Source organism: Sceloporus occidentalis, unplaced genomic scaffold (assembly GCF_023333645.1).
Source record: "Sceloporus occidentalis isolate IW3139 unplaced genomic scaffold, rSceOcc1.0.p SCAF_72, whole genome shotgun sequence".
In the NCBI taxonomy this organism is placed as follows: domain Eukaryota; kingdom Metazoa; phylum Chordata; class Lepidosauria; order Squamata; family Phrynosomatidae; genus Sceloporus; species Sceloporus occidentalis.
In genome coordinates this window covers 2,591,037-2,613,837 of record NW_028317052.1, presented here as the reverse complement: position 1 = coordinate 2,613,837, position 22,801 = coordinate 2,591,037, and the positions used below count along the sequence as shown (strand labels likewise).

The 22,801-nt window shown below is 39.5% G+C and overlaps 1 protein-coding gene across 1 annotated transcript in view; it reads left to right on the top strand.

Moving 5' to 3' along the window:
• Nucleotides 1-22,801, top strand: part of LOC149286087 (ankyrin repeat domain-containing protein 13B-like) — an 86,085-nt gene that overhangs the window by 51,573 nt on the left and 11,711 nt on the right. The window contains exons 2-4 of the mRNA XM_089494423.1: nucleotides 14,451-14,583; nucleotides 16,918-17,042; nucleotides 21,127-21,172. Coding sequence (XP_089350549.1) covers nucleotides 14,451-14,583; nucleotides 16,918-17,042; nucleotides 21,127-21,172 — 304 coding nt within the window. The remainder of the gene's footprint in view (nucleotides 1-14,450; nucleotides 14,584-16,917; nucleotides 17,043-21,126; nucleotides 21,173-22,801) is intronic.

Sequence of the window (22,801 nt, the reverse complement as noted above, 5' to 3'; positions counted from 1 at the left end):
CTACATCAATGTTTTGTAGGAATATTTTCATTTTATTAAATATTTTGAATATCCTAAATTTCTTTACAAAGTATATAATATATTTTAATGTGCTTCAAATAGTTTAAAGGTCTTTTTTATATGGGTTGAGTCATAACTGAAAATGTTATTTTTTTTTAAGATTTCCTACCTCTAGCATATTAAGCTTTTAATATTACGTGATCAGAGGCAGCCTATGACAGGTCAGGTCAACCCTAATATATCAACTTTACCGAAAAATGAACAGCTCTGGTTAGTTTATCAGATGGCAATGAGCCTGTAATTCATACTGGTTAAAGATTGTGATGATACACTGAATAATGTTCATGTTTATTGCATAGATGCATTTACTACCCAAATTGCTAGCATCTATGTGTATTTTAAATTCTGACAGTGTCCCACAAATTGATCACTGGTGTGAATACAGTTGTGGTGCATGTTTATATCATCATACGCATCATACACATAACTTTACAGTAGCCTGGAAAAGAGACTTTGTGAATGAGGCTAATATGTGAAGTCACTGTGCTCTGTGAGTAGGCAAATTTGATGTAAATGGAGTTATCAGCATTTCACTGTGAGACATGCCACTCAATCAAGCAGTGTGTTCTGTGAATTGCCCAGACATTTTTCTTTTGCTGGAAATGCTCTACCCATAAATTCCCCAATAAATTATTGTCCCCCTACGATACATTAGTTGCTCTAGAAACAATCAGACATATTCTGGGTTAGACTACTGGGCTTAGGGTGGCAGGGCCAGGAGGGCCACATTATACCACTTCTCAATGGGCCAGTTACAGGGGAGATCAACATCGGGTCTACGGTAGTGCAGAAGGTAAATGCATCACTGGAACCAATGCCTACTAAAACAAGAATGTCTATGTCAATATATATATATATATATATAACCATACATTTTTTAGTATTATCTGTACAAAATTTCACATTGGTTTACACATCCTACCCAGTATGTGCCTTCGCATTGGCTTATGTAATCATTCCCTAAAGATGTTTAATGACATTAGACTGTGTTGATCATACTAAATGTGGATTTATTCCCATGTACACACTCAAGTGTCACACACAGTATTGCCTCACATCTGCATTCTTTCCCGGAGTGCCCCTCGATATGTAGAAGTCATATATGTGCTGTTGGGAATTCCATAATGCAGAGTGCCCGGCGACATAATAGAGTCACAAAGAAGACAATTCCCTGTGGTTCATGTTATTATGGCAGTTAGAGTTATTAGGAATTTTCTTGTTACGTAATGATGGTGTTTCAGCAGCACTCCAATATTTCAGTGAAATGCTTTTTAGGATGGCCTTACCATTTTGTACTTTTATATAATTACCTTATTTCCGTAATTATTCTCAAACATGTAGGCAGACAGAATTAACGTTTCAGCCAATTAATAACATAGCTTTCTATGAGCAAGCTCTTATCATGTGTATTGTCTGATTGTTGAGACAGCAAGAGATGATATATTGGGATACTCTGAACCCCTTTCTGAGGTCTGTCAAAATCCTCTGTGTAACATGGAGTCTATCCAGCACCAACCTAACCTTTCTAAGCCAACGTGTCCCCAGGTTACACAACTCAAATGGTCCAAGGCTTCAATGACTGAATGAGCTGTTTGTAGTAAGAATGAATGCACTTCTGTTATTCTGATTGCTGACAAACTGGTTTGACTGTTATTGATACAAAGCATGTACTGTATGTAACTATTATCAGCGTTACGCTTTATTTAGAGAGTACCAGCAAATGCTATAGCGCTGTCACAATCAGAGGAGAGTATATACAAAAACAAATATAAAAGTACAGAAGTGGTTTGTGTGTGGAGTGTGGTTACAATGTTTTAGCAGGTTGAAGGAGATCGAGACAGAAGGCGAGGTACTGGTTCTTTGAGGATAATTTTATTGTATTGAAGGTCAAAAGGCTGGCGTGGAGATATTAAAGAACAAAGGTTTTTGGGTTATTATTATTTATTGTTTTATATAGCGCCATCACATTTCGTAGCGCTGTACAGTGGGGTAGTATGAGGATAGATTTAATGCTTCTCTAAACACTTGGTTTTTTTATTAGTTTTCTCCAGTGTCTGTCAGTTTTAGTCTTGCCATACCCCATAAATACATGTGTTGTAAAAACAGTGTATAGTTAGGTTTATCTGCTTGGAGATCATCTTTGTGGGATGTCCCTTTCAGCCCCATGACTCCATGACTGTAGTAGGGAAGTATAGACTCCAGCTCTGTGTGGTCAGCCCGACCCTGGCACCGGTTCATTTGGCTCATCTGCTACTAGGTTTCTGCTAGGTTTTCATCTTCAGTTATGTGAGTAAAAAGGGAATGAAGGAATTCTGTGCAGTTCAGCTCTAGTTATCCGTACCTCAAGGAGCCATGCATTAGGCTTGAGCTCACATCAGTTCATAGGAGGTGAAGTAGGCTTTCTGAGCTCGTAGGGCTTGTATGGTAAAGTTTTGTGGGTTTTATCTAGCAAAATGAAGCTAGATTTCAATGTTATACCGACTCATACCATCTTGTGACACAACTGTGTAACACTATAGGGTTAAAAACCTAGACCTAGAGGTAAGGGTTTACCACTTGTGAGGAGGCAGGGCAGATGGACGGTTATTTTATTTTTTATCCTGTAAACCTTCTAATTAGGACAGGATGGTTTCACTTTCTCTAATGAATCTCTGGAGCTTGGGAGAAGCTTAATGCAGCACTCCAGCTCTAACTAGTAATTTGCTTCTTGCTCTCCAGGTGTTAAAAAGAATTTCATAAACAGGATAATTATATCACATTAACGGATGATTTTGTCACATTAAACGGATAGGAAGATGGTTGTGTCAAATGAGTTTCATACGATGGCTATGTCAAGCCAGGTTTTGGAAATTCAAGTGTCATATATTAAGTAACACAGCTGATATGTCTTGCATGTCACATATAGACAATAGTAGAATTGGAACATCTATTCTAGCACAATTGGGATTCTATCAATAAATACACAGGAATTGCAATAAGGAAAGAACTTGTTGTCGAGCAAATGTATCCCTTTTGGAATGCTTATTTAGTGTATTGGTGAAAAAAACCTTTTCCTACCTTTCATTTCTATAAATGAAAATCATTGGTGCACACCAAATATTAAAAAGTACAAGTAGTAGTTTACCAAACATAAAGTGTTTATTGACAAACCACAAAATGAAGCACCAGATAATATCAGTGGAAAAGGAGCAGAAGTATGTACTCAGGAGCAATTATTTCATATATCGTCATTTTCCTTTCTTCCTACGCTCACTCTTTTTTTTGCTTCATTCCTGCTGAATGCCTGCAACCTGTGATAAACCAATATACACTCCTGTTCAAAACTTTGGGATCACTTAGTTGTTTTTGTGAAAAACAAGAACGTTTCTAGTTTTAACATAATTGCAAAAAGGTTTAGTTAATAATTAGCCTTTTAAACTTAAACTTGGATTAGCGAACACAACGATGGAACACAGAGTGATGGGAGTGATAAAGTGTCTCTGTACGCCTATGAAGATATAGCATTAAAAATCAGCTGTTTCCAGCTACGATATTTATTTACAACATTAACAACGTCTGTGCTGTATTTCTGATCAATTTCATGTTATTTTAATGGACAAAATTAGCTTTTATAAGTGACCTCAATCTTTTGAACAATGTCTGTGTGTATGTGTGTGTTGGGGCAGAATATAAGTTAGAAAGAAATGAGAAATGTAATAATGTAAAAAGCAGACAAGATAGAAGATAAAAGGGGAAGAAGATAGAAAAAAATTGTCAAAGGGCTGTTCATTATGCATGCAATACGTCTCTTTCCACCTGTGAGAGAAGCAACTTGGAATGGTAATGTGATATGAATTCTGTCCTGTAGTGAAGTACATGTTCTCCCAGTACACTGAATGGCCCGGTTAAACCTGTGCCATGCATGCTACTAAATCCGCTCAGTCATTGTGCATTGTCTTAAATGGTCTTTAGACAATAGCTGACCATTCAGTCTGCCAGAGTTTCTAGGCGGTAGCCTGGGTTTTTCTTTCCCACGTGGTTAACAAATCCTACTGGGCTTTTTATTTGCTGTTCTCGTGTGATCAAGAGATATTTCTGGTTGTTGTTTTCTGGAGCAATAGCACCATAGAGATAAAATACAGAAAATTAAATCTGCTTCTCTTTAAAGTGGGAACAAAATATATTTTTCATATATATAACCCAGCTATAATAAAATGAATAAGTTTAAAATACCAATTAAAACAAATATTAGTATATTTGTACAAAAACAGATTAGGGAAAATCTTGCATAAAATGTTGCCCATCTTTTTATTTTTTTCGCTAGGCGGGTGACTATGGCTCAATGGCTGAGGGTGCTGTGGATCTTAGGGCCGGACCTGTTCCGTGGTATGGTTAGGGACATGGCTAGTGGACAAGTCTTTACCAAGCCTTTTTATGTGACTCTTTGACACATTGACTAGTATTGATGTTAGAAGCAAGGCATTTAGAAGGCGCATAATGTGTTCTTCAAGCCTGAGCTCTGAAAAGCGAGGCATCGGAGATGAATGGTTGTTTAAGCTAAGAAGGGGAACATTTAAATCATGTTTATTACTTAAACCCTTAAATATATACTTAACCCTTTGCATACCAGGGCAGTAAGCTACAACCTGGAGAGTAGTGTAGTTCTTAATGGGTGACAATGAAAGGGTTAAGCTCTGGAGGCATTCTGGTTCTCACAGTTCAGCTACTTCCTCTGCTTTATGGTTGCTTATATTTTGGGAAAAATTTGTGCTGGAAGAGAATCTGTATTTTTTTTTTGTGCATCAAAAGAATTTTGCAGCTTCTAGGAATTCTGTTTACCCCGACACAATGCAAATCAAAATATTTCTGTATATTTCTGTATATTTCTGGAAGCCTATAAAAAAACCTGAAGTTCACAAACTGAGCAGCAAAGGATTATTTCAGAGACACAGGTCTCAAGAGCAGAAAAAAAAAAAATCTAATTTCACCATGAAATCCATGGAGATGGTGTTCAAAACATCTCAGAAAAAAGGATTTTATGTTACAGAGAAATAACCGTGTAAATATCACAAGAACAGAAACTCATATCTTGTATGAGGCAACAGGATTATTTCTGGAAAGGATTTGGGCATTCAGCTAGCATAAGGCTTCTAAAGTCATCTTTAGTTATAAAAGTGTTACATTCAGCAGGGTAAACTTTTTTGGTGGCCAAAAGTGTAGGTAAAAGTATAACACAAAAGGTAGCAACACCAGCAGACACAATAGTGTTGTGATTGTTATGCTAGATCGACTTCAGTATACATTAATATATATAAAATATGATTTACATTAAGGGTGTAAGGCAGGCATGCACAACTCCTGTTCTCAAACGCTGCAGATAGGCTTGACTTCCGTGTATCCTTGCCTAAAAACAAGTAGTTTAGAAGGGAACCATGCCCAAAGTTTTTTTTAAATAAAGCATAGCCTACTTATACTTCATGATTTATTGTAAATAATTGTTAATAGTTACTTCTACAATGCAGAATTGGCATTGCACACACAGTAGTATACAATGGTGTTGTGCAAATAGTCTACAAATGGCATCCAATGCTCCATACTCAAGCTGCGCATTGCCCAAATTGTAGCAAAATGCAGCCTTATCCTTGCCGTTACGTGGCTTTGTCCAAGGGGTGCCTGACGTCATTGGAGGATATCACAGTCATGTTTGGTCCGGCTAGAAGAGGCAACTGTGAAGGAAGAAAGACATGGTAACCTGGGCACATAGAGGGAACCATGAAGCAAGGACTCCCATTGAAAACTTCATGTAAGCTTTCCAGTTCACGGCCTAACTGAACACCTACCTAGTATGCAGACTTTACTACCTTGTCACGGACCGGGTGATCAGGTCTGATAGGAGCCCAGGTGCAGGAGATACGAGGGGCTCCGTCTGTACCCCACGATGCATGATGGCTTGGGGTTATTACAGACAGGTGCAGGAAATAAATCACAGACAGAAGATGCTGATAATAGCTATATTGCAGATGATGGTACAACAAAATATAAACAAGGAAAGTCTCTTGGCTGGAAGCCCTCTGGACGGGGCACACACAGCAGGAAGCCCTCTGGACAGGGCACACACGGCAGGAAGCCCTCTGGACGGGGCACACACGGCAGGAAGCCCTCTGGACGGGGCACACACGGCAGGAAGCCCTCTGGACGGGGCACACACGGCAGGAAGCCCTCTGGACGGGGCACACACGGCAGGAAGCCCTCTGGACGGGGCACACACGGCAGGAAGCCCTCTGGACGGGGCACACACGGCAGGAAGCCCTCTGGACGGGGCACACACGGCAGGAAGCCCTCTGGACGGGGCACACACGGCAGGAAGCCCTCTGGACGGGGCACACACGGCAGGAAGCCCTCTGGACGGGGCACACACGGCAGGAAGCCCTCTGGACGGGGCACACACGGCAGGAAGCCCTCTGGACGGGGCACACACGGCAGGAAGCCCTCTGGACGGGGCACACACGGTAGGAAGCCCTCTGGACGGGGCACACACGGCTTGTGGCTCGCTGGCCATAACTCAGGAGCAGATCAGGAACCAAACAGGAGCAGATCAGCAACCAAACAGGAGCAGATCAGCAACCAAACAGGAGCAGATCAGCAACCAAACAGGAGCAGATCAGCAACCAAACAGGAGCAGATCAGCAACCAAACAGGAGCAGATCAGCAACCAAACAGGAGCAGATCAGCAACCAAACAAACAGGCAGTCCTAAAACATCAATGTCAAGGCCTAGACTCAAGGGCTGGGCAGGTTTATAAAGGCTGTGATGTCCAGGTGCACCTTGTTTCCTGGTTATGGCAATCAGGTCTGTGTGCAGCTGGGCTTGATAATCACTCTGAGGGCTTCAGAGTGACAAGAGCGGCCACTAGAGGTTGGAAACGGGAAATGAGCAGCACAGAGTGAAGATAATTCCTAATTGCTCAGGGTGGACGTTACATACGTTCCCTACTGACTACACAACTACACACAAAAAATGACTAGGATCAAGCTTCAATATCTAAAAATTGTGGCCTGTTGTGGCCTTTTAAATATCTTAATTTTTTGCACGTGCTGTTCTTGAGCAGATTTAGACACATCAAAATGGCTTCCTCCTCGGTGGATAAACCATAGACCATGGTAATCTCAATATTTAAAATATAATCATGGCTTGTTAACTTTTAGATATGTATTGTGAATGTTATACATTATTTTTATGCGTAACCGGGAAGTTTTTCAGCTGCAGTTTATTCCATTTTTAAATAAGACCTACGTGACTGTACTGTAGGTTTATGGAGACTATGGCAACAGTCCGTCTCTATGTAAGTTTCTTTGCCAATAATTGTACCTGTGAGCTATTTTTTTGGGACAAAGGTCCTTTCTTTGTGTGCGTGTTCTCTGCACCGTGGGAGCTGAGTACAGCAGCTGTACCGAGGAGGCGTCTGATCCAGTGACTGCCACAGACTCCCCCATCCATCTGATACCATACACAAAGTACAGGTTATGATCACTATTAGTTTATTGACTAGACTAGATAAAGTTTTACCGTATTTGCTCGATTATAAGACGAGGTTTTTTTCAGAGCAAATGCTCTGAAAAATACCCCTCGTCTTCTAATCGGGGTCGTCTTCTAATCAGACCTCAAATAGAGTCTGATTAGGAGACTAAGATCCAGATCCCCCGCACCGCTGCAGGGGACCTGGATCCTCCTGTCTCACCCCCCCCCCCCCATCATACACACTTACCGGTGCTTCCTGCTGTATTGCCGAGGCAGCGGGTTGACGTCTACGCGATCCGCGTAGACAACGTCCGCTGCAGCCGGAAGGAGGTGTGGCTAGCAGCGGGGGTTGTCTGCGTCCGTCGCGTAGACCTTCCCCGACTGTCAGAGATCTCTGATCTCTGACAGCCGGGGAAAGTATACGCGACGGACGCATACAAACCCCCGCTGCCAACTCCACCTCCTTCCGGCTGCAGCAGAAGGCGACGTCAACCCGCTGCCCCGGCTGGAAGCACCGGTAAGAGAGGGCTGAGAGGGGAGAGAGGAGAGAGGAGAGGGGAGAGAGGAGAGGGGAGGGGGGGGAGAGAGTGTGTGTGTGTGTTAGTTAAATGGGGGCATAGGGCTTTTCTGGAGTGGCGTTAAGGGGGCATTTAATAGAGCACTCTGCCTCCTGAAATGCCTTATACCTCCCTATATGCCACTCTGCCCCATAATATGCCTTTTAACCCCCTAAATGCCAGAGTGGCATATAGGGGTATAAGGCATTTCTGGAGGCAGAGTGCTCTATACAATGCCTTTTAACTCCCTTAATGCCACTCTGCCTCCTGAAATGCCTTATACCTCCCTATATGCCACTCTGCCCCATAATATGCATTTTAACCCCCTAAATGCCAGAATGGGATATAGGGGTATAAGGCATTTCTGGAGGCAGAGTGGCATATAGGGGGTCAAAAGGCATACCATGGGGCACAGTGGCATATAGAGGGTTAAAAGGCATATCATGGGCCACAGTGCCATATTGGTGTGGCAAGCCTGGGGGCAGATGTGCGTAACTGGGGGACAGGCTGGAAAATACAAGAAATAAAAACAAAAAAAATATTTTTCTCAATCATAGCTTTTATTAAAAAAAATAGTTTACATGAATTAACATTTACTGGTAAAACTTTTTTCCTTTAGGGTCGTCTTATATTCAGGCTTTTTCTTTTTTCCTAAGTTAATATTCAGATTTTGGGGGGTCGTCTTATAATCAGGGTCGTCTTATAATCGAGCAAATACGGTATTTTACCGAGATGGTGATAAATAAATTGAACAGCCTCCCATCAAAAGCGCTAGAGATTAATACAGTGAGGGACCTTAAACAAGCATGGGATAGGCCTAAAGCTATCCTTAATCCGAGACAAGACCAAGGACTGATTAAGGTCTTTCAGGGAAAATTGGCACACTGGCCAAAATGGTTCTTATCTTGCCTTAAGTTCTGTTTCTATGACTCTGCAGGGCAAATATTATGGATTGGGGTTCTCCACAATATTCCACTATGCACTAAACCAGTTTATAAGTGGACATGTATATATATATAAAAAAAAAGAAGAGTGTTACCTATCCCTTACATCAACATTTGCTTTATGCATCTTAAGCATTTTGGTTCCAGAGGGGCCTGTACCTCGTTGCTCACGTCCCACGTACAGTCAGGAATAATCCGTCAAATTTATAATGAGCGCAAAGCAGTGGGATCTTTTGCAATTTACTTGTCCTATGAAAAAAATGACTTAAAGGTGAATTAGAAGTCTCTTGGGAACGGGGCTGCCAGATGGTTTCTTTAAAAACAAAAAAAAAAGGATGTAAATGAGAAATAATTACATGCAAAATATGTGTATACGTTACAAGCAAAGTGGGAGATCAGGTATACACATGATTGTAGTAGAACGTCAGCTGTTTCTATGTTATTTTTTTACAAACTACCCCACTGATAATTAATCTAGATATTAATTTGTTTCATATATAGATAAGATTTATAGAGGAGAAGCCTCAGAGGGCTGAAGCCCAAGACGTCATATGCCGGTACCCTGTATCACTTGGTAACAGGAGAAAGCTCCCTCTTGGTATCTAGGGTTAGAAATGAGATTCATTGGTCTTCCCAAGCAACCCACAGCTAAGCCTCAAAAAAAACAAAAACATAAAGTGGTGTATACTAAGCCTGGGTGTTCTACAGAATACCTAATTATATGCTTTTTTGTTGTTTTACAAATTAATGCACAAATTATGTACTATTCCAAAGACTAATGAAATCATACGTATAATAAGAGAATAGAAAAAGCTGCAAGTCATTGCATTGACATCACATTCCGTTTAACTTTTTAATGTTAATAAGCGTTTGTGTCACTATGGTGTCATATTCTCTGTTTATTTCATACTATGTCTAAGCCTGTTTATAAACTGTATATATTGCCTAGGCATTCCATAGAAATTCCTAAGTATGAAAGAAAGATCAGATTCCACTCTTGCCACAAAGCACTCAGATGTTGCGTAGAATAGCCAATTTTCACATTCTGTCTGTGGCATACATATATCAAAAATATTGATATGGTACTGTGCAAAGGTTTTAGGCAGGCGTGGAAAAAGATACTGTAAAGCACGAATGCTTCTCTCTTTTCATGTAATCCCAAACAGACTTGATGATGTTGAGGTGAGGGCTGTGTGGGCACCACACCATAACTTTAAGGACTCCTTGTTCTCCTTTACACTGAAGATAAGTGAACTTTTTTAGGGTCATTGTCATGCTGCCGAATACATTTGGGGCCAGTCAGATGCCTCCCTGATGGATAAGTATCTGCCTGTACTTCTCAGAATTGAAGAGACCATTAGTTCTGTCCAAATTCCCAACTCCATTTGTAGAAATGCAGCTCATAAATTGCAAGGTACCTCCACCACGATTCACTGTTGTCTGCAAACGCTCATTCTTTTACCGCTCTCCAGCCCTTGGCCGACCACTGCATCTACAGTCCTCAACATTACCTATTTCTTTGGCTTCTTCAAAAGAGCTTGGAAAGAACATCTTGAAACCCCTGTCTGCCTGAGAGAGACATTGTGTCTGGTTTCTGTGCTCAGTCTTGCCGTGGTGTGTGACTTTTGACATTAAATTGTCTTCATCAACCTCACCTTGTTTAGCTGTTCCTCACCCAGTTTTAGTCCTCATACGCAGCAGTCTCTGTTTAGGTTAATGATTGTGTTTCAACCTACCTATTAAGTTGATGCTCATTAGCACCTGTTTGGTAGAATTGCTTAATCATACACCTAACTACATGCCTACAAAATTCCTGAAGTCTGCCTAGAAGAATTGATGCAGTTTCGAAAGGGTGGTCCCACCAAATATTGATTTAACTCGCTTTGCATTTTATTAAATGACAAACATAGACTATTAGCACGTAAATGTTAGAAAATATTCTTCCTTTACAGCATTTTTCACACCTACCTAAAACTTTTGCACATACTGTAAGTATGCTAAAACATCACATTTGCGAGCATTGTATTCTCAGAGTGTAACATGAATAGTGCAGCTATAGGCTATAGTCCCCCGTGGAGACCTTTATTTTTCATTAGAGACATGAACTTCAAAGAACACAGTAGTACAGCTTCTGCTTGTCGATATTCAGCATTTCTGTCCGTTTTAGCAGTTTTACTTCTGTAATGATCAATCAGCTATTCCACAATTGCTAGCTATTTGGCTATACTAAATAAATGTTAAGACTGTGTGGTTCTACACATTTATTGTTCCAGTATATCAAACCTTGTACTAGCATTGACATATTTTTGTTATCCCTTGCATCTCTGCTATTAAAAAAGGGATCTCCTATAAATTCTATATACTGGAGGACAGTTTGTGGTGAGCGTAGCTCTGTAGAAAGTAGAATCAATATAATTACATTAGTGAAAAATGTAATTAGTTGAGTTTATTAATTTATAGGAATGTGTCACTATGTTTGCACACGAGTGTGTCAATCTATATGTATGTCCAAATGCACACAATGTATTTTTGAATGTTTGAAAAGTATCTATATGCTTTTTTGGAGGGGAGGGGGTCAGCTTTGGATTTCACATAGGGGACCTGGTATCCTAATGCCACCCCTGGCATTATTCCCATTTCCTCCCTCTTCCAAAACCCTGTGCTTGTTTTTATTTCAAAATTACCTGCTGCGGTATAATTTACACCGTAATTACACAGGGATGGAAATAGAAGTGTTTTTTTTTTTTAAAACACAAGGTAAATTATGTGTCTAAAGAAATGACTATATCCCTAATGGACACTGCTAACCCGGCATTAATTAGATAATGATAACGGAATTATTCCTCCCACTCTTTCAGGGCTAGGGCTGTGACATTGCCTCTGAACTTTAGTATGTAATTGCAGTGTGCTCAGAAACTGGAAGTGTGGAAAACAGTGCAAACAAACATTGTTTCACAAAGGAAACAGTCTATCTTATTAGTAGTATTAAGGAAATTACAACCTGTACCAAACACGACAATAACCGTTTATCAACGTAGCCCCGTGCGTTGTTTAGTTTGTGCGTATTTACAATGAAACTGTCGTCGACACCAATCAGCAACTTAACAATAGGGCAGAGATAACTTAAAGGGACACTCAAAGTATCATATGCATTTTAATACATACAAAAATAAAAAAAGAATACACAGTAAATCCATACAACAAAACATGATATTTACTAAGCTACATAGAAATATATAAAATGCAACACAGTATCTAATATTTCAGTATTTTAGTTATTTTCTAACAATGTTTCAATGACTTTCTGGAACACGAGTTGAGCGCATCTAACAAGCTTATTGTGTTTCCAGTGTTCGAATGAGCAGCAGTCTCTATTTCCAGGGGGCATTTTTCGTATTGATGACTTAGTCGCATGATAAAATCATATTTACAAGTAAGAACATAACTCATGGAATAGCTTTATCTTCAGTCTGAATCTTCCCGGCCAAAGATGTCTTTGTGTCTATGCGTTTGTGTGATATAAATATCATGGGAATTACAGAGTGCAGCAGCCGGTGTGCCAAAGGTTTCTTACCCTCGTGCCCCTCTCACTGCTATTTTGGTATTTTGTGCTCGGTGCACCGCTGCCCTGATAGAATGTGTTTGCATCGTTCTCCCATGTGGCATACAAAGTCCTTGCCGAGCAATAAGCAGGCTGAGCACGCTTGCAGTAGCTTGGGGAGTTATTGAAGAGGCCAGGCTACAGAGCAACCCACGTGCCCAGCCGTCTGTCATACACTGGAGACCACTATGCTGGCAAGCCCAGGTGGTGGGGCTCCTCGATATTTGTGTCTTGTTCATAGGGTGTCAGGCAGCATCTGCATCGTCTTCTGGAGATTTTGCACATCATGAATAATTAAACCCTAAAAACTGTAGAATTCATTATGATTTTACATCTGAAAGGTTTGAAGAATATATATATATATATATATATATATATATATATATACCCACTCTCAAGGTTTGGAAGGTTTGCAAATCTCCTGGCTACGACTTAAATCCAACAAATGAAATGCATAGAGCTTATATGCTTCCTGCGCTGTTGGTATCGTGCCCTTTATACGCATGGATGCTTAGTGCTCTTAGCAAGTCAAGCTAATGAAAAATTAACCTGTTTTCCATTTCATGTAAGTGGTCTTTGCAGGAACTGGGGAAACCGAGAAAGAGAAATAACAAAAAACCACAGGAGACGTATTCTGTCTGGTATCCGTTTCCATGACACTGGAATGTCTGCATGTAATTACCACCTTTATGATGGCGCTATAATACTTTAGGCTTGCGATCATACAATGCGATAATGATGATTCCATGTTCTTGGTGTGTTTCAGATGTGAAATTGCAATTTGTCATTTTATTACATAAAGTGATTACTAAAAGGCAGTATGGCAGGTCTAAGGTTAGCATTTTGTGGCGCTGTGAAATGGTGTTTATCCAATGGGAGAGTAATTAGGGTTAGTGTGTTTAAACCATTGCTCAGTGATGATGATACCACATAAGCAGATACAAGTTAGCCAGCGACAGTAATGTACCCTCCTGGTGTCACACAGAGTCTGTTTCTTTGTCCTTGGGCAAGTAAGTTGCATTTATTCGCACATTTACCCACCCAGGTTCTGCCAATTCCTTGCCCAATAACGTCTGACTGGGGCCAGCCCTGGTGTTGTGCATAAGAGGACGCGCTCTGGATAGACTACCCTCGGAAGCTCAAAATTATGCCTGCACTGCTAACTTTTAGATATGAAGGTGCACCTTCGAAAAATGTTCTGTTTACCTCTCGCCCAAAAAGTAGAGCTGCCAGTGCCTTGCTTTTTAATTAGGGAGATTTTTTTTTCACTCTCCAATACTAGGAGGAAAGTTATCGTATGCTCATTTCAGGGCTCTAGGTGCACAAACAGCAGTCTATAGAGATGTTTGATATATGCTACAGCACTAACATGTACCCTGTATCTAAAAAATACCATGTTTACTGCCTCAAACTAAAATAAATGAATGGAACAGACATGCCTCTTTACTGATCCCTGAAAAACCTGGTATTAATGCAACTTTACAGATCCAGCATCTAATCTCCAGTTTACGAAAACCTCACAGATTGCCAAAGAAAGCCCAAACTATTTTGTAATTACATCAAATGAGACCTTACTTCTTATTATTGTTTTATGTTAGTTTACTTGTTGTCTTTAATGAAAATAATATCCGATTTTTTTTCCTTGGAGGATGTCAAAGATGGGGATCTGTACTTTGTAATTTGGTACCTATAGTGTGTTGTTGGAAAGTTGTATATTAAATAACCCATGTGTGATATGGACTATGGTAGGTCTAACGTTGAACTGACACTGCATTTTCCCTGGTACAGGAGCAGATTGAGCAGGTGGACCCCAGGGGCCGGACCCCCCTTCATCTTGCAACCACACTAGGGCACTTAGAGTGTGCCAGAGTTCTGCTGACACATGGGGCCGATGTCAGTAAGGAGAATCGCAGTGGATGGACAGGTGAGTGGTCTCAGTAATCACCGTGACATATACTATGTGGAGTAATGTGGCAAGATGAAGATTCAAGTTTGGGTGAAGTCTTGGTGACTTATAACAGACAGCTGGTGTGTAAAAAGTATACACTTTGTGGTCAGCAGGACCCACAAAGATAAACTTTACAGTTCGCTGAGGTCCCCTTTGAGTCACGTTTCAGTACCTTGGACAGGGATTGTATCTTACACTTCTTTTCAAATCTACTTTAAAATCAATGTATTGTAAAAGAGTCTGAAATTACATGTTACAGCCATCAAATTGATCAATCCCTGTCTACTCAGAGTGGAAAGAAAAAACACCCTGATCCTTACTTTTTCATTTTTTATGCTATACATTGTTCTAAGATCCCGAGTAATGCATTCACAGTGTATGCACGAGCTGATCTTGGATAATCTCAACATAATGGAGTGTCCTGTATATAAAAATAGCCTTAAGTAATAGAGTGTCTGGGCATTCTGTGTAAAAACCCTGCAGTGTACGAGACAGAAGAAGCCCCAGTGCAATTACATTACACTGTCTAATCCATTGTTACAGAAAGCATGTTCTTCTAAGCATCTTCTACATAATCATATTTAATAATAATTCACTATATTCACTTTATGTTTTCTAGGTAAGTATACAGCCTGTCTATGAATACTCAAAGACATAAAACAGTGTGCTCTTTATATATTCTTACTGCAGTGCTATCAAATCCATACATAATGGACATATCCATTATATTAAATTATAGTATAATACGTATGCGTAATGTTGCTCTGTGCAAGATATCATCTGTATAGTCATACAAAGAGCATTGTAAGATGTATATGGTCTCATCGGCCCATGTTTGTAGGCAGGTTCTCTGTAAAGGATGTCACCTGTATAATCACTTTGCAGAGATATCTTATACACTGTCAGGGCTGGTCTTAGTGCTGGTCTTAGAACCTTGACTCATAGTTGAGTTGGCTGTTAATCTTGATAAGTTTCAAAATGTATAAAAGTAGGTCTTTTAACTGTTAGAGGTAAAACGGAAGACTGGAATTAATGTTGACTGCACAAGAGGTCTGTGTCTATATTTGCATGTTGTATATAAAAAGATATGGAGTATATATGTGGGGGCTACTCGGAGGCTTCATTTCCCCCAAACAACTTGTCTGTGCCATCTTTGCCCCCAAACAGCTTGTCTTTTCCACTTGCCTCCCAACATACACTCACATCTATGCTAACACACAAACACTTCCACATTAATGCTTGTACAACCACTTCCACATGTACATGTACACAAACTTATACATACACATTCATATTAACACATTCATGCTTACATACACTTATACATAGACATCTATGCACATATACATTGATACATACACATTCATGTTCACACACATTCATGCTCACATAAACGTATGCATACACATTAATGCTCACATACGTACAAAGATACATAGCTATACATACAAACATACACATTAATACTCACATACATGCAAACATACATAGCACTTATATATACATATTCATATTAACACACGCATTCATGCTCACATGGAGTTATGCACAGACATAGACCTCTCCTGCAGCTTTTGGTTCGCTGTTCACACACTATGCGAGCAGCCTCGGTTTCACCACAGGGTCACATGATGTAACATAACGTGACCTCGCTGCGTTGCTGTCTCCTCATACCAGTTCAAAATTGTTCAGAAAGGGTCCTTCCGACACGGGCCGCTACGGTCCAAGACAGAAGGGCCCTTTCTGAACGTTTATGAATCGGCATGAGAAGACAAACATAAGTGGTCGCAGGGGCTGCCCAGGCCCCTAGAGCAACCCCGGGGCGGTTGTAGTTACACAGCTGGTTTGGATATTACTGTTTGAGAACAAAAACTAGGTTTGCATGATGGTCCCCCTAGCTCACTGGGGAATTCAAATCCCAGGCGGAATCGTTCTGGGACTGTTTATTGTGTAAAGAAAAAAAATGTTCCAGAATTGTAGAAAATGCAGAAAAGTATCCTAGAGCCTGTTAATACACTAGCAATGTGATTTAGAAACGCATTGTTAACGGCAATGATTCAGATACATTTACTTGAATTATACTTGCAGAGGAGCCAAGAGAAATGGAGCTAAAACACAAGCCAACGGCAAACATTTTGATGATAAAAATATGTTATGAAAAATTATATTCACCAAAAAGCAATATAGATTGTTGGTATACTATGTTGATTTTGAATGGTGCAAGCCACATGCAGTTTCTTTGCTTGCTCTCTTGCCACTGCTTCTTGTAAAAATGTTTAATGTAATCACATAATAATTGTCTCCCGTTAGTGCTCCAGGAGGCAGTCAGCACACGTGACCTAGAACTAGTGCGGTTGGTATTACGGCATCGTGATTACCAGAGAACCATAAAACGGCTGTCAGGAATACCAATTCTCCTGGAGAAACTACGTAAGGTAATCGGAAACTGATTAATGGTTTTGGTTAATGGACTACATTGTTGTCTTCTGGTGCCTACAAATAACTCAACCATACTTATCAGAGGTGTGAATGTTTCCCAGTAAGTATATGTTGGTGGCTTTCATTTGGTCGTCATATATTTTCTTACTATCATTTTTCGTATAATTTTTCTTAACCTGCTTCCAGTTTTTCACCTTCCCATCACTAAATGTCTCTTTTTGCATCAGGCTTATTTTTCAACCTTCATCATCTTTATTCTGAAGTCAGATTGTCTTGAATGATGTCACCCTTATGTCATCATCCTTCCCAAAATCTTTACCCACATTTAATCTACTTTTGTGTCTTTGCAGGCCAGTCTTATGTTTCATGATCTCTTTTTTTGTAGTCATCATTCACTTTTTCTCACCACAATTACTATTGTAACTCCTATCATCAACCCTGTATTTGCACCTTTGCAAGGCTTTTTCATATTTCCTCCCCAAATGATTTCCCCATTCCATCTGTGTCGGTTACTCTTGCCTCCTCATCTCCACATCATTATTTGTTTAATTTTTTAGTTCTCATGGAACCTAAAACTTATGCTCATCCTCAATGGGTTTATTTAAGAGTGTTTGCAGGAGAGTTGTGGCTTCATCTCCCTCACTTCACCGTTCATTATGAAGGGCCAACATTGGCAGGTTCCTCCAGCAAGAAGGGCTAAACTAGCCCTGTATATGGTATAATTCAAAGAGATTTTTTACTTATATATTATACAGGACTAGCCATGTTCTTCCTGCAGTAGAAGCTCTCTGGGGTTGGCTCTTCGTAATATAATGTGACGTCAAGGAGTGGAAACCACAGCTGTCCTGTTACCTTTAGTAAATAGACTTATCTCCATTTCCAGGCCACATGTTATATATTTTCCAATTCTTTCGCATTCCGATTATCTTACTGGTGAATAAACGTCTTCCATTAATTAGATAAACCGCATATCAGGAGTAAAAATCACGTGCTCCCACCCTGAAAAACATCAGCAGATCTTTACAACATTCAGACCACAACTAACCTTTATGTATTCAGTACTGTTTATTTCAATTATATTTTTATTTATTTCGGAACACCAACCATCACTTTGTTAACCCCCTTTGGTTTTACGTGCAATGCATTGTAAAGGTAACATTTCCATCTCAAGCTCCCTTCTGTAGGCCATGGGGGTATTCCAAGTTCACAGGATGGGACAAATTTCCTAAAATGTGTATAGATTTCATTTTTAGATTTTGGCTCTTGGCAGCCATTTTTAATGCCTACTATGAACTCCAGAACTGACTTAGTTTGAATACAAAATGGTGCATACTAAGTGTCATCAGAATTGTTGATATTTTGTTACTATTATATACATAACAAATACAAGCAATAATAATAGCACGTGTGACACCTGTTCCTAGGGCAGTTTAGTGTCCCTGACACACCCATTATAAAAAAACAAATATATTAAAGAACTCGGCGGGTACTTTTAATAAGCTTTGTTCCAAAATGAAAACAAAGTAAAAATACGGCACTTACCTGACCTAGAAGTTGCAGCACTGATGCAGCAGCTGCCCTCCTCCTCTGCGGTCCGACATATCTTGTCACTGATTGGCTGCTTGACCGGTTAGTGGGTGATAGGAAAGTGCAAATGCTTCTATGGTTTTAGTAATTATTATATATTTTTATTATATGTCAACTTACAATATACCACGAGGATGTAAACTGACAATTATTAAAGACGCACTGTGGTGTAGTGGTGTCTGGATCCCAGCTATAAAGAGTCCAATATCTCCATCCACTCCTCTTTTTTCCATGGAAATCCAGTGTTCAGGCACCCGGGGATCTCCTTCCTCCTGCTGCACTGTAAAGTGAATTCAGAATGTAGACTGGAGGTCACATCAGGCACCTTGATTCATGCATAAGTGAAGCGTGCGACAAGCAGAAGGAGATGTGACGCCAGGAAACCCCACGGTATCCTGTGTGAGACCCCTCACCCCCGAGCCAGTTTTAGTGTATCCTGTCTTTAAGTACACATGTATTCAGTAATTTTCATAAGTTTAAAGATGAAGGTCCCGCAAATTAAAAGTGATACCCCGGGCTCTGCCGTATACCCTCCCATTTTTTAAGCTCTTTGGTTGGCAGCATTACTGAATGAGCGTTAGAATGTGTGTGATTGCAGAGGCAGCTCCCCCTTGTATAAAGTGTAAATCACAGTCTATATCACGATGAGTTTGATCACATTCATTACATCTTAATTGAATGTAATTACACAGACTTGGAAAAAAAATGTGAAAGGGACATGATTTCAAATCCCAGGCTGAAAGACACAATTCATTTGCTATGGTGTTCTGTAACAGGGATAGATCAGTGGTGTCTCTAAGAAGGTACAAAGAGGTCCACCAGCAGGGCACGTAAAATGGAGCAATAACAGAATAATAATACACACACATCTATATAACCATGCTCATATCCTCACAACATATATATATATATAACAAAGAATCTGACAGTGAAGTCCGCCAGTCATGATGGTCCTTGGGCAAATGCCATCAAGAACACATTGAAGTGCAAAAAGAATGTTTATTTTGAACTGCATGCTATCCGAAGAAAGAAAAATTGCTTTTCCTACATGTTTACACATACTTTCAGGATTAAACAACCAACATACAGTGCTTTATATATGTGAGCAAATCTACTCTTTTCCAACTCAGTCGTGTTCTTTATGTTTCTCTCCCATTCTCTGCTTTATTCCCAAGGAACTTGCTCCATCTTTTACCTGCTTTCTGTCTGGTTTTATCCTTAGAGCATTACTAGTGCTAATGTGTTCTCTGAGTTATTCCATTTAGTCATTGATGGGTTGGTTTATCTTACTCTGCCAGTAAATGGGTTAGGTTTCCCCTGATAATTCACACAGCGAATACAATTAATATTTTACATCTTATTATAAGGGCCATTTTAACCGATATATATATATATATATATATATATATATATATATATATATAAAAAATTCTATGTGACTGGTCAATGACAGTTTATTAGTTTGTTTATGATTGTTTTGCTTGATATTATCCTATATAAACTTTTTTCTGTATTAACGAACATTGACAGATTGTGTATCCTGTGAATCTGCCAGATAATGCACTGTTCAAATGTCTTAAAAATCATAGGGAAATTGTCTTGACAGGTATATTCGAAGCTGAGCATGAAATAAGTATGACCTCAGCATGTAAATCAAGGTCGAATGACCACATGCGACTTTAGACAAACCAACACCTTCAATTATTAATTCTGTATTGGAAATGGGTTGATAAATCATTAATTCAAATGATTCACTAATTACGGATGTAATGGACGCAAACACTTATAGCCCAGTGATTAGAGAAAAGAACACAGCCGAAAATATTGGTTTTTTTTAATAGTCACACTATAAATACCTTCGCAGATCGCATGGTAACCTACAACGCAGAGATTGCAAGCCAGTAGATATGGCTTAATGTCTTTTTAATCAAGTAAAATGCTCACTTAGCTCAGCAGTGTAAAACTCAGTCCTCCTGGTCCAAAATCCGTTTCTAGGACTTTCCTACCTAGTGTTTTACTTAACAGGGTGCTCATTGGTATCAAAGATGGGCTTATTATTTCAACTCAAGTTTTTTATAAGTTGGTAAAAGAGCAGACATGTAATAGGTTTTTTCAGGGTTCAATGGTTCTTCACCTATCCATGTTTTACCATAAAGACAAGCAGTATCTCACTTAAAATACTCTGCTCATACCCACTACTCAGACAGCACCATGCATTTGAAGTCATGTTATAGCTGGGGATAGTCATTTCCATTTCACATGTTTTCGTTATTGGAAAATTTCTGTGATTTTTGGAATTAGATAGTTTTGGAATATTTAAATAAATAATCTATGAATAAATAAATAATAGTAGAACCGATGACTACCAAAATATTAAAAACTAGCTCCCTTCCATTATTTAAATGCAACCTTTTTTTTTAGCTATAATTTAAGTTAAATCCAAATAGACTAGGCACAAAGATTTGTTTTGCTAATATTTTTCCTTGTTCCCAGGCACAAGACTTTTATGTAGAAATGAAGTGGGAGTTTACAAGCTGGGGTAAGTAGAAAAAAAGTGATATTGATAATTCTAGTGTATATATAGTGTGTATATAGTGTGTATGGTACAGTACGGTGCAAACGTTTTTGGCAGATGTGAAAAAAATGCTGTAAAGTAAGAATGATTTAAAATTGGACACATTTATTATTTACACAAGTTAGTGAACAGGAGAGAAATTTAAATCAAATTAATATGTGGTGTGACGACCCTTAGCCTTCAAAACAGCATCAATCCTAGGTACACTTTAATGAAGTCATGGATTTTCTAGGCATGTAGTTAGGTGTATGATTAAACCATTATACCAAACGGGTGCTAATGATCATCAATTTAATATGTAGGTTGAAACACATTCATTAACTGTAACAGAAACAGCTGTGTAGCAGGAATAAAACTGGGTAAGGAACAGCTAAACGCACTAACAAGGTGAGGTTGCTGTAGAAAGTTTAATGTCAAAATCCATACAGCATGGCATGACTGAGCACAGCAACAAGACACAAGGTAGTTACACCGCATCAGCAATGTTTCTCCCAGGCAAAAACTTCAAGCCAAACAGAGGTTTCCAGATGTTCTGTTCAAACTCTTTTGAAGAACCACAAAGAAACATGAAATGTTGAGGACCATATTTGCACAGTTCTGCCAGGGAAAAGACAATGATAGGTACATCAAGACACATCAATTCCCTTTACAATCAGCTTCGCCGATGGGCTGGAGAGCAGTACAAGAATGAGTGTTTGTAGGCAACAGTGAAGCATGGTGGAGGTTACTTGCAACTTTGGGGGTGCATTTCTACAACTGGAGTTGGGGATTTGGTCAGAATTAATGGTCTCTTCAAGGCTTAGAAGTACAGGCAGATACTTATCCATCAGGGAGGCAAATTTATTCTGCAGCATGACAATGACCCTAAAAATAGCCAAATCCATTAAGAAGTTCACTTATCTTAAGTGTAAACGAGAACAAGAAGTCCTTAAAGTGATGGTGTGGTGCCCTCACCGCAACATCATCGAGTCTGTCTGGGAGAAGTCTCAATGCTGAGAAGCACAGGCAGATACTTACCTTTCATGCAATACCACCATGGAGGCAATTTATTGACCCCAAATTTATATCAGTGTTAAGAAGACCAATGATTCCTGAAAGTGATTGTATGGTCCCCACGCAGCCCTGATATCAACATTATCAAGTCTGTCTGGCATTACATGAAAAGAGAGAAGCGATTAAGGTGCAGGTGGAATGGTTTCCATTAGTATAAGGCTGTGCACTTGAACATGAACTAGATTAACTTGTGATAAGCTTTTATACCAAGATAACTAGATTTGGGGTTTAAATCAGGGGAATATGAAGCTTTCAGCAGCAAAAGAAATAAGCTGCCTTGTACAGGCATTCATAACAATATACTTCAAGTTGCTTTCTTTTAAGTATTATTGCACAGCAAAAGTCGACTGGAAGGGCATGAGTATCTATGGTAAATGTTAAAACCTCAATCCTTTCTCATCTGATGAAATACAAAAGGCAAATGATTCCACAAAGCCTCTTCACTCTGTATCTGTCCTCACAGTTATATTTTATATTCAACCATAGAAATCAGAATTTCATACAAATCACTTTCTGTGTGAAACTTTAGAATAATTAGGG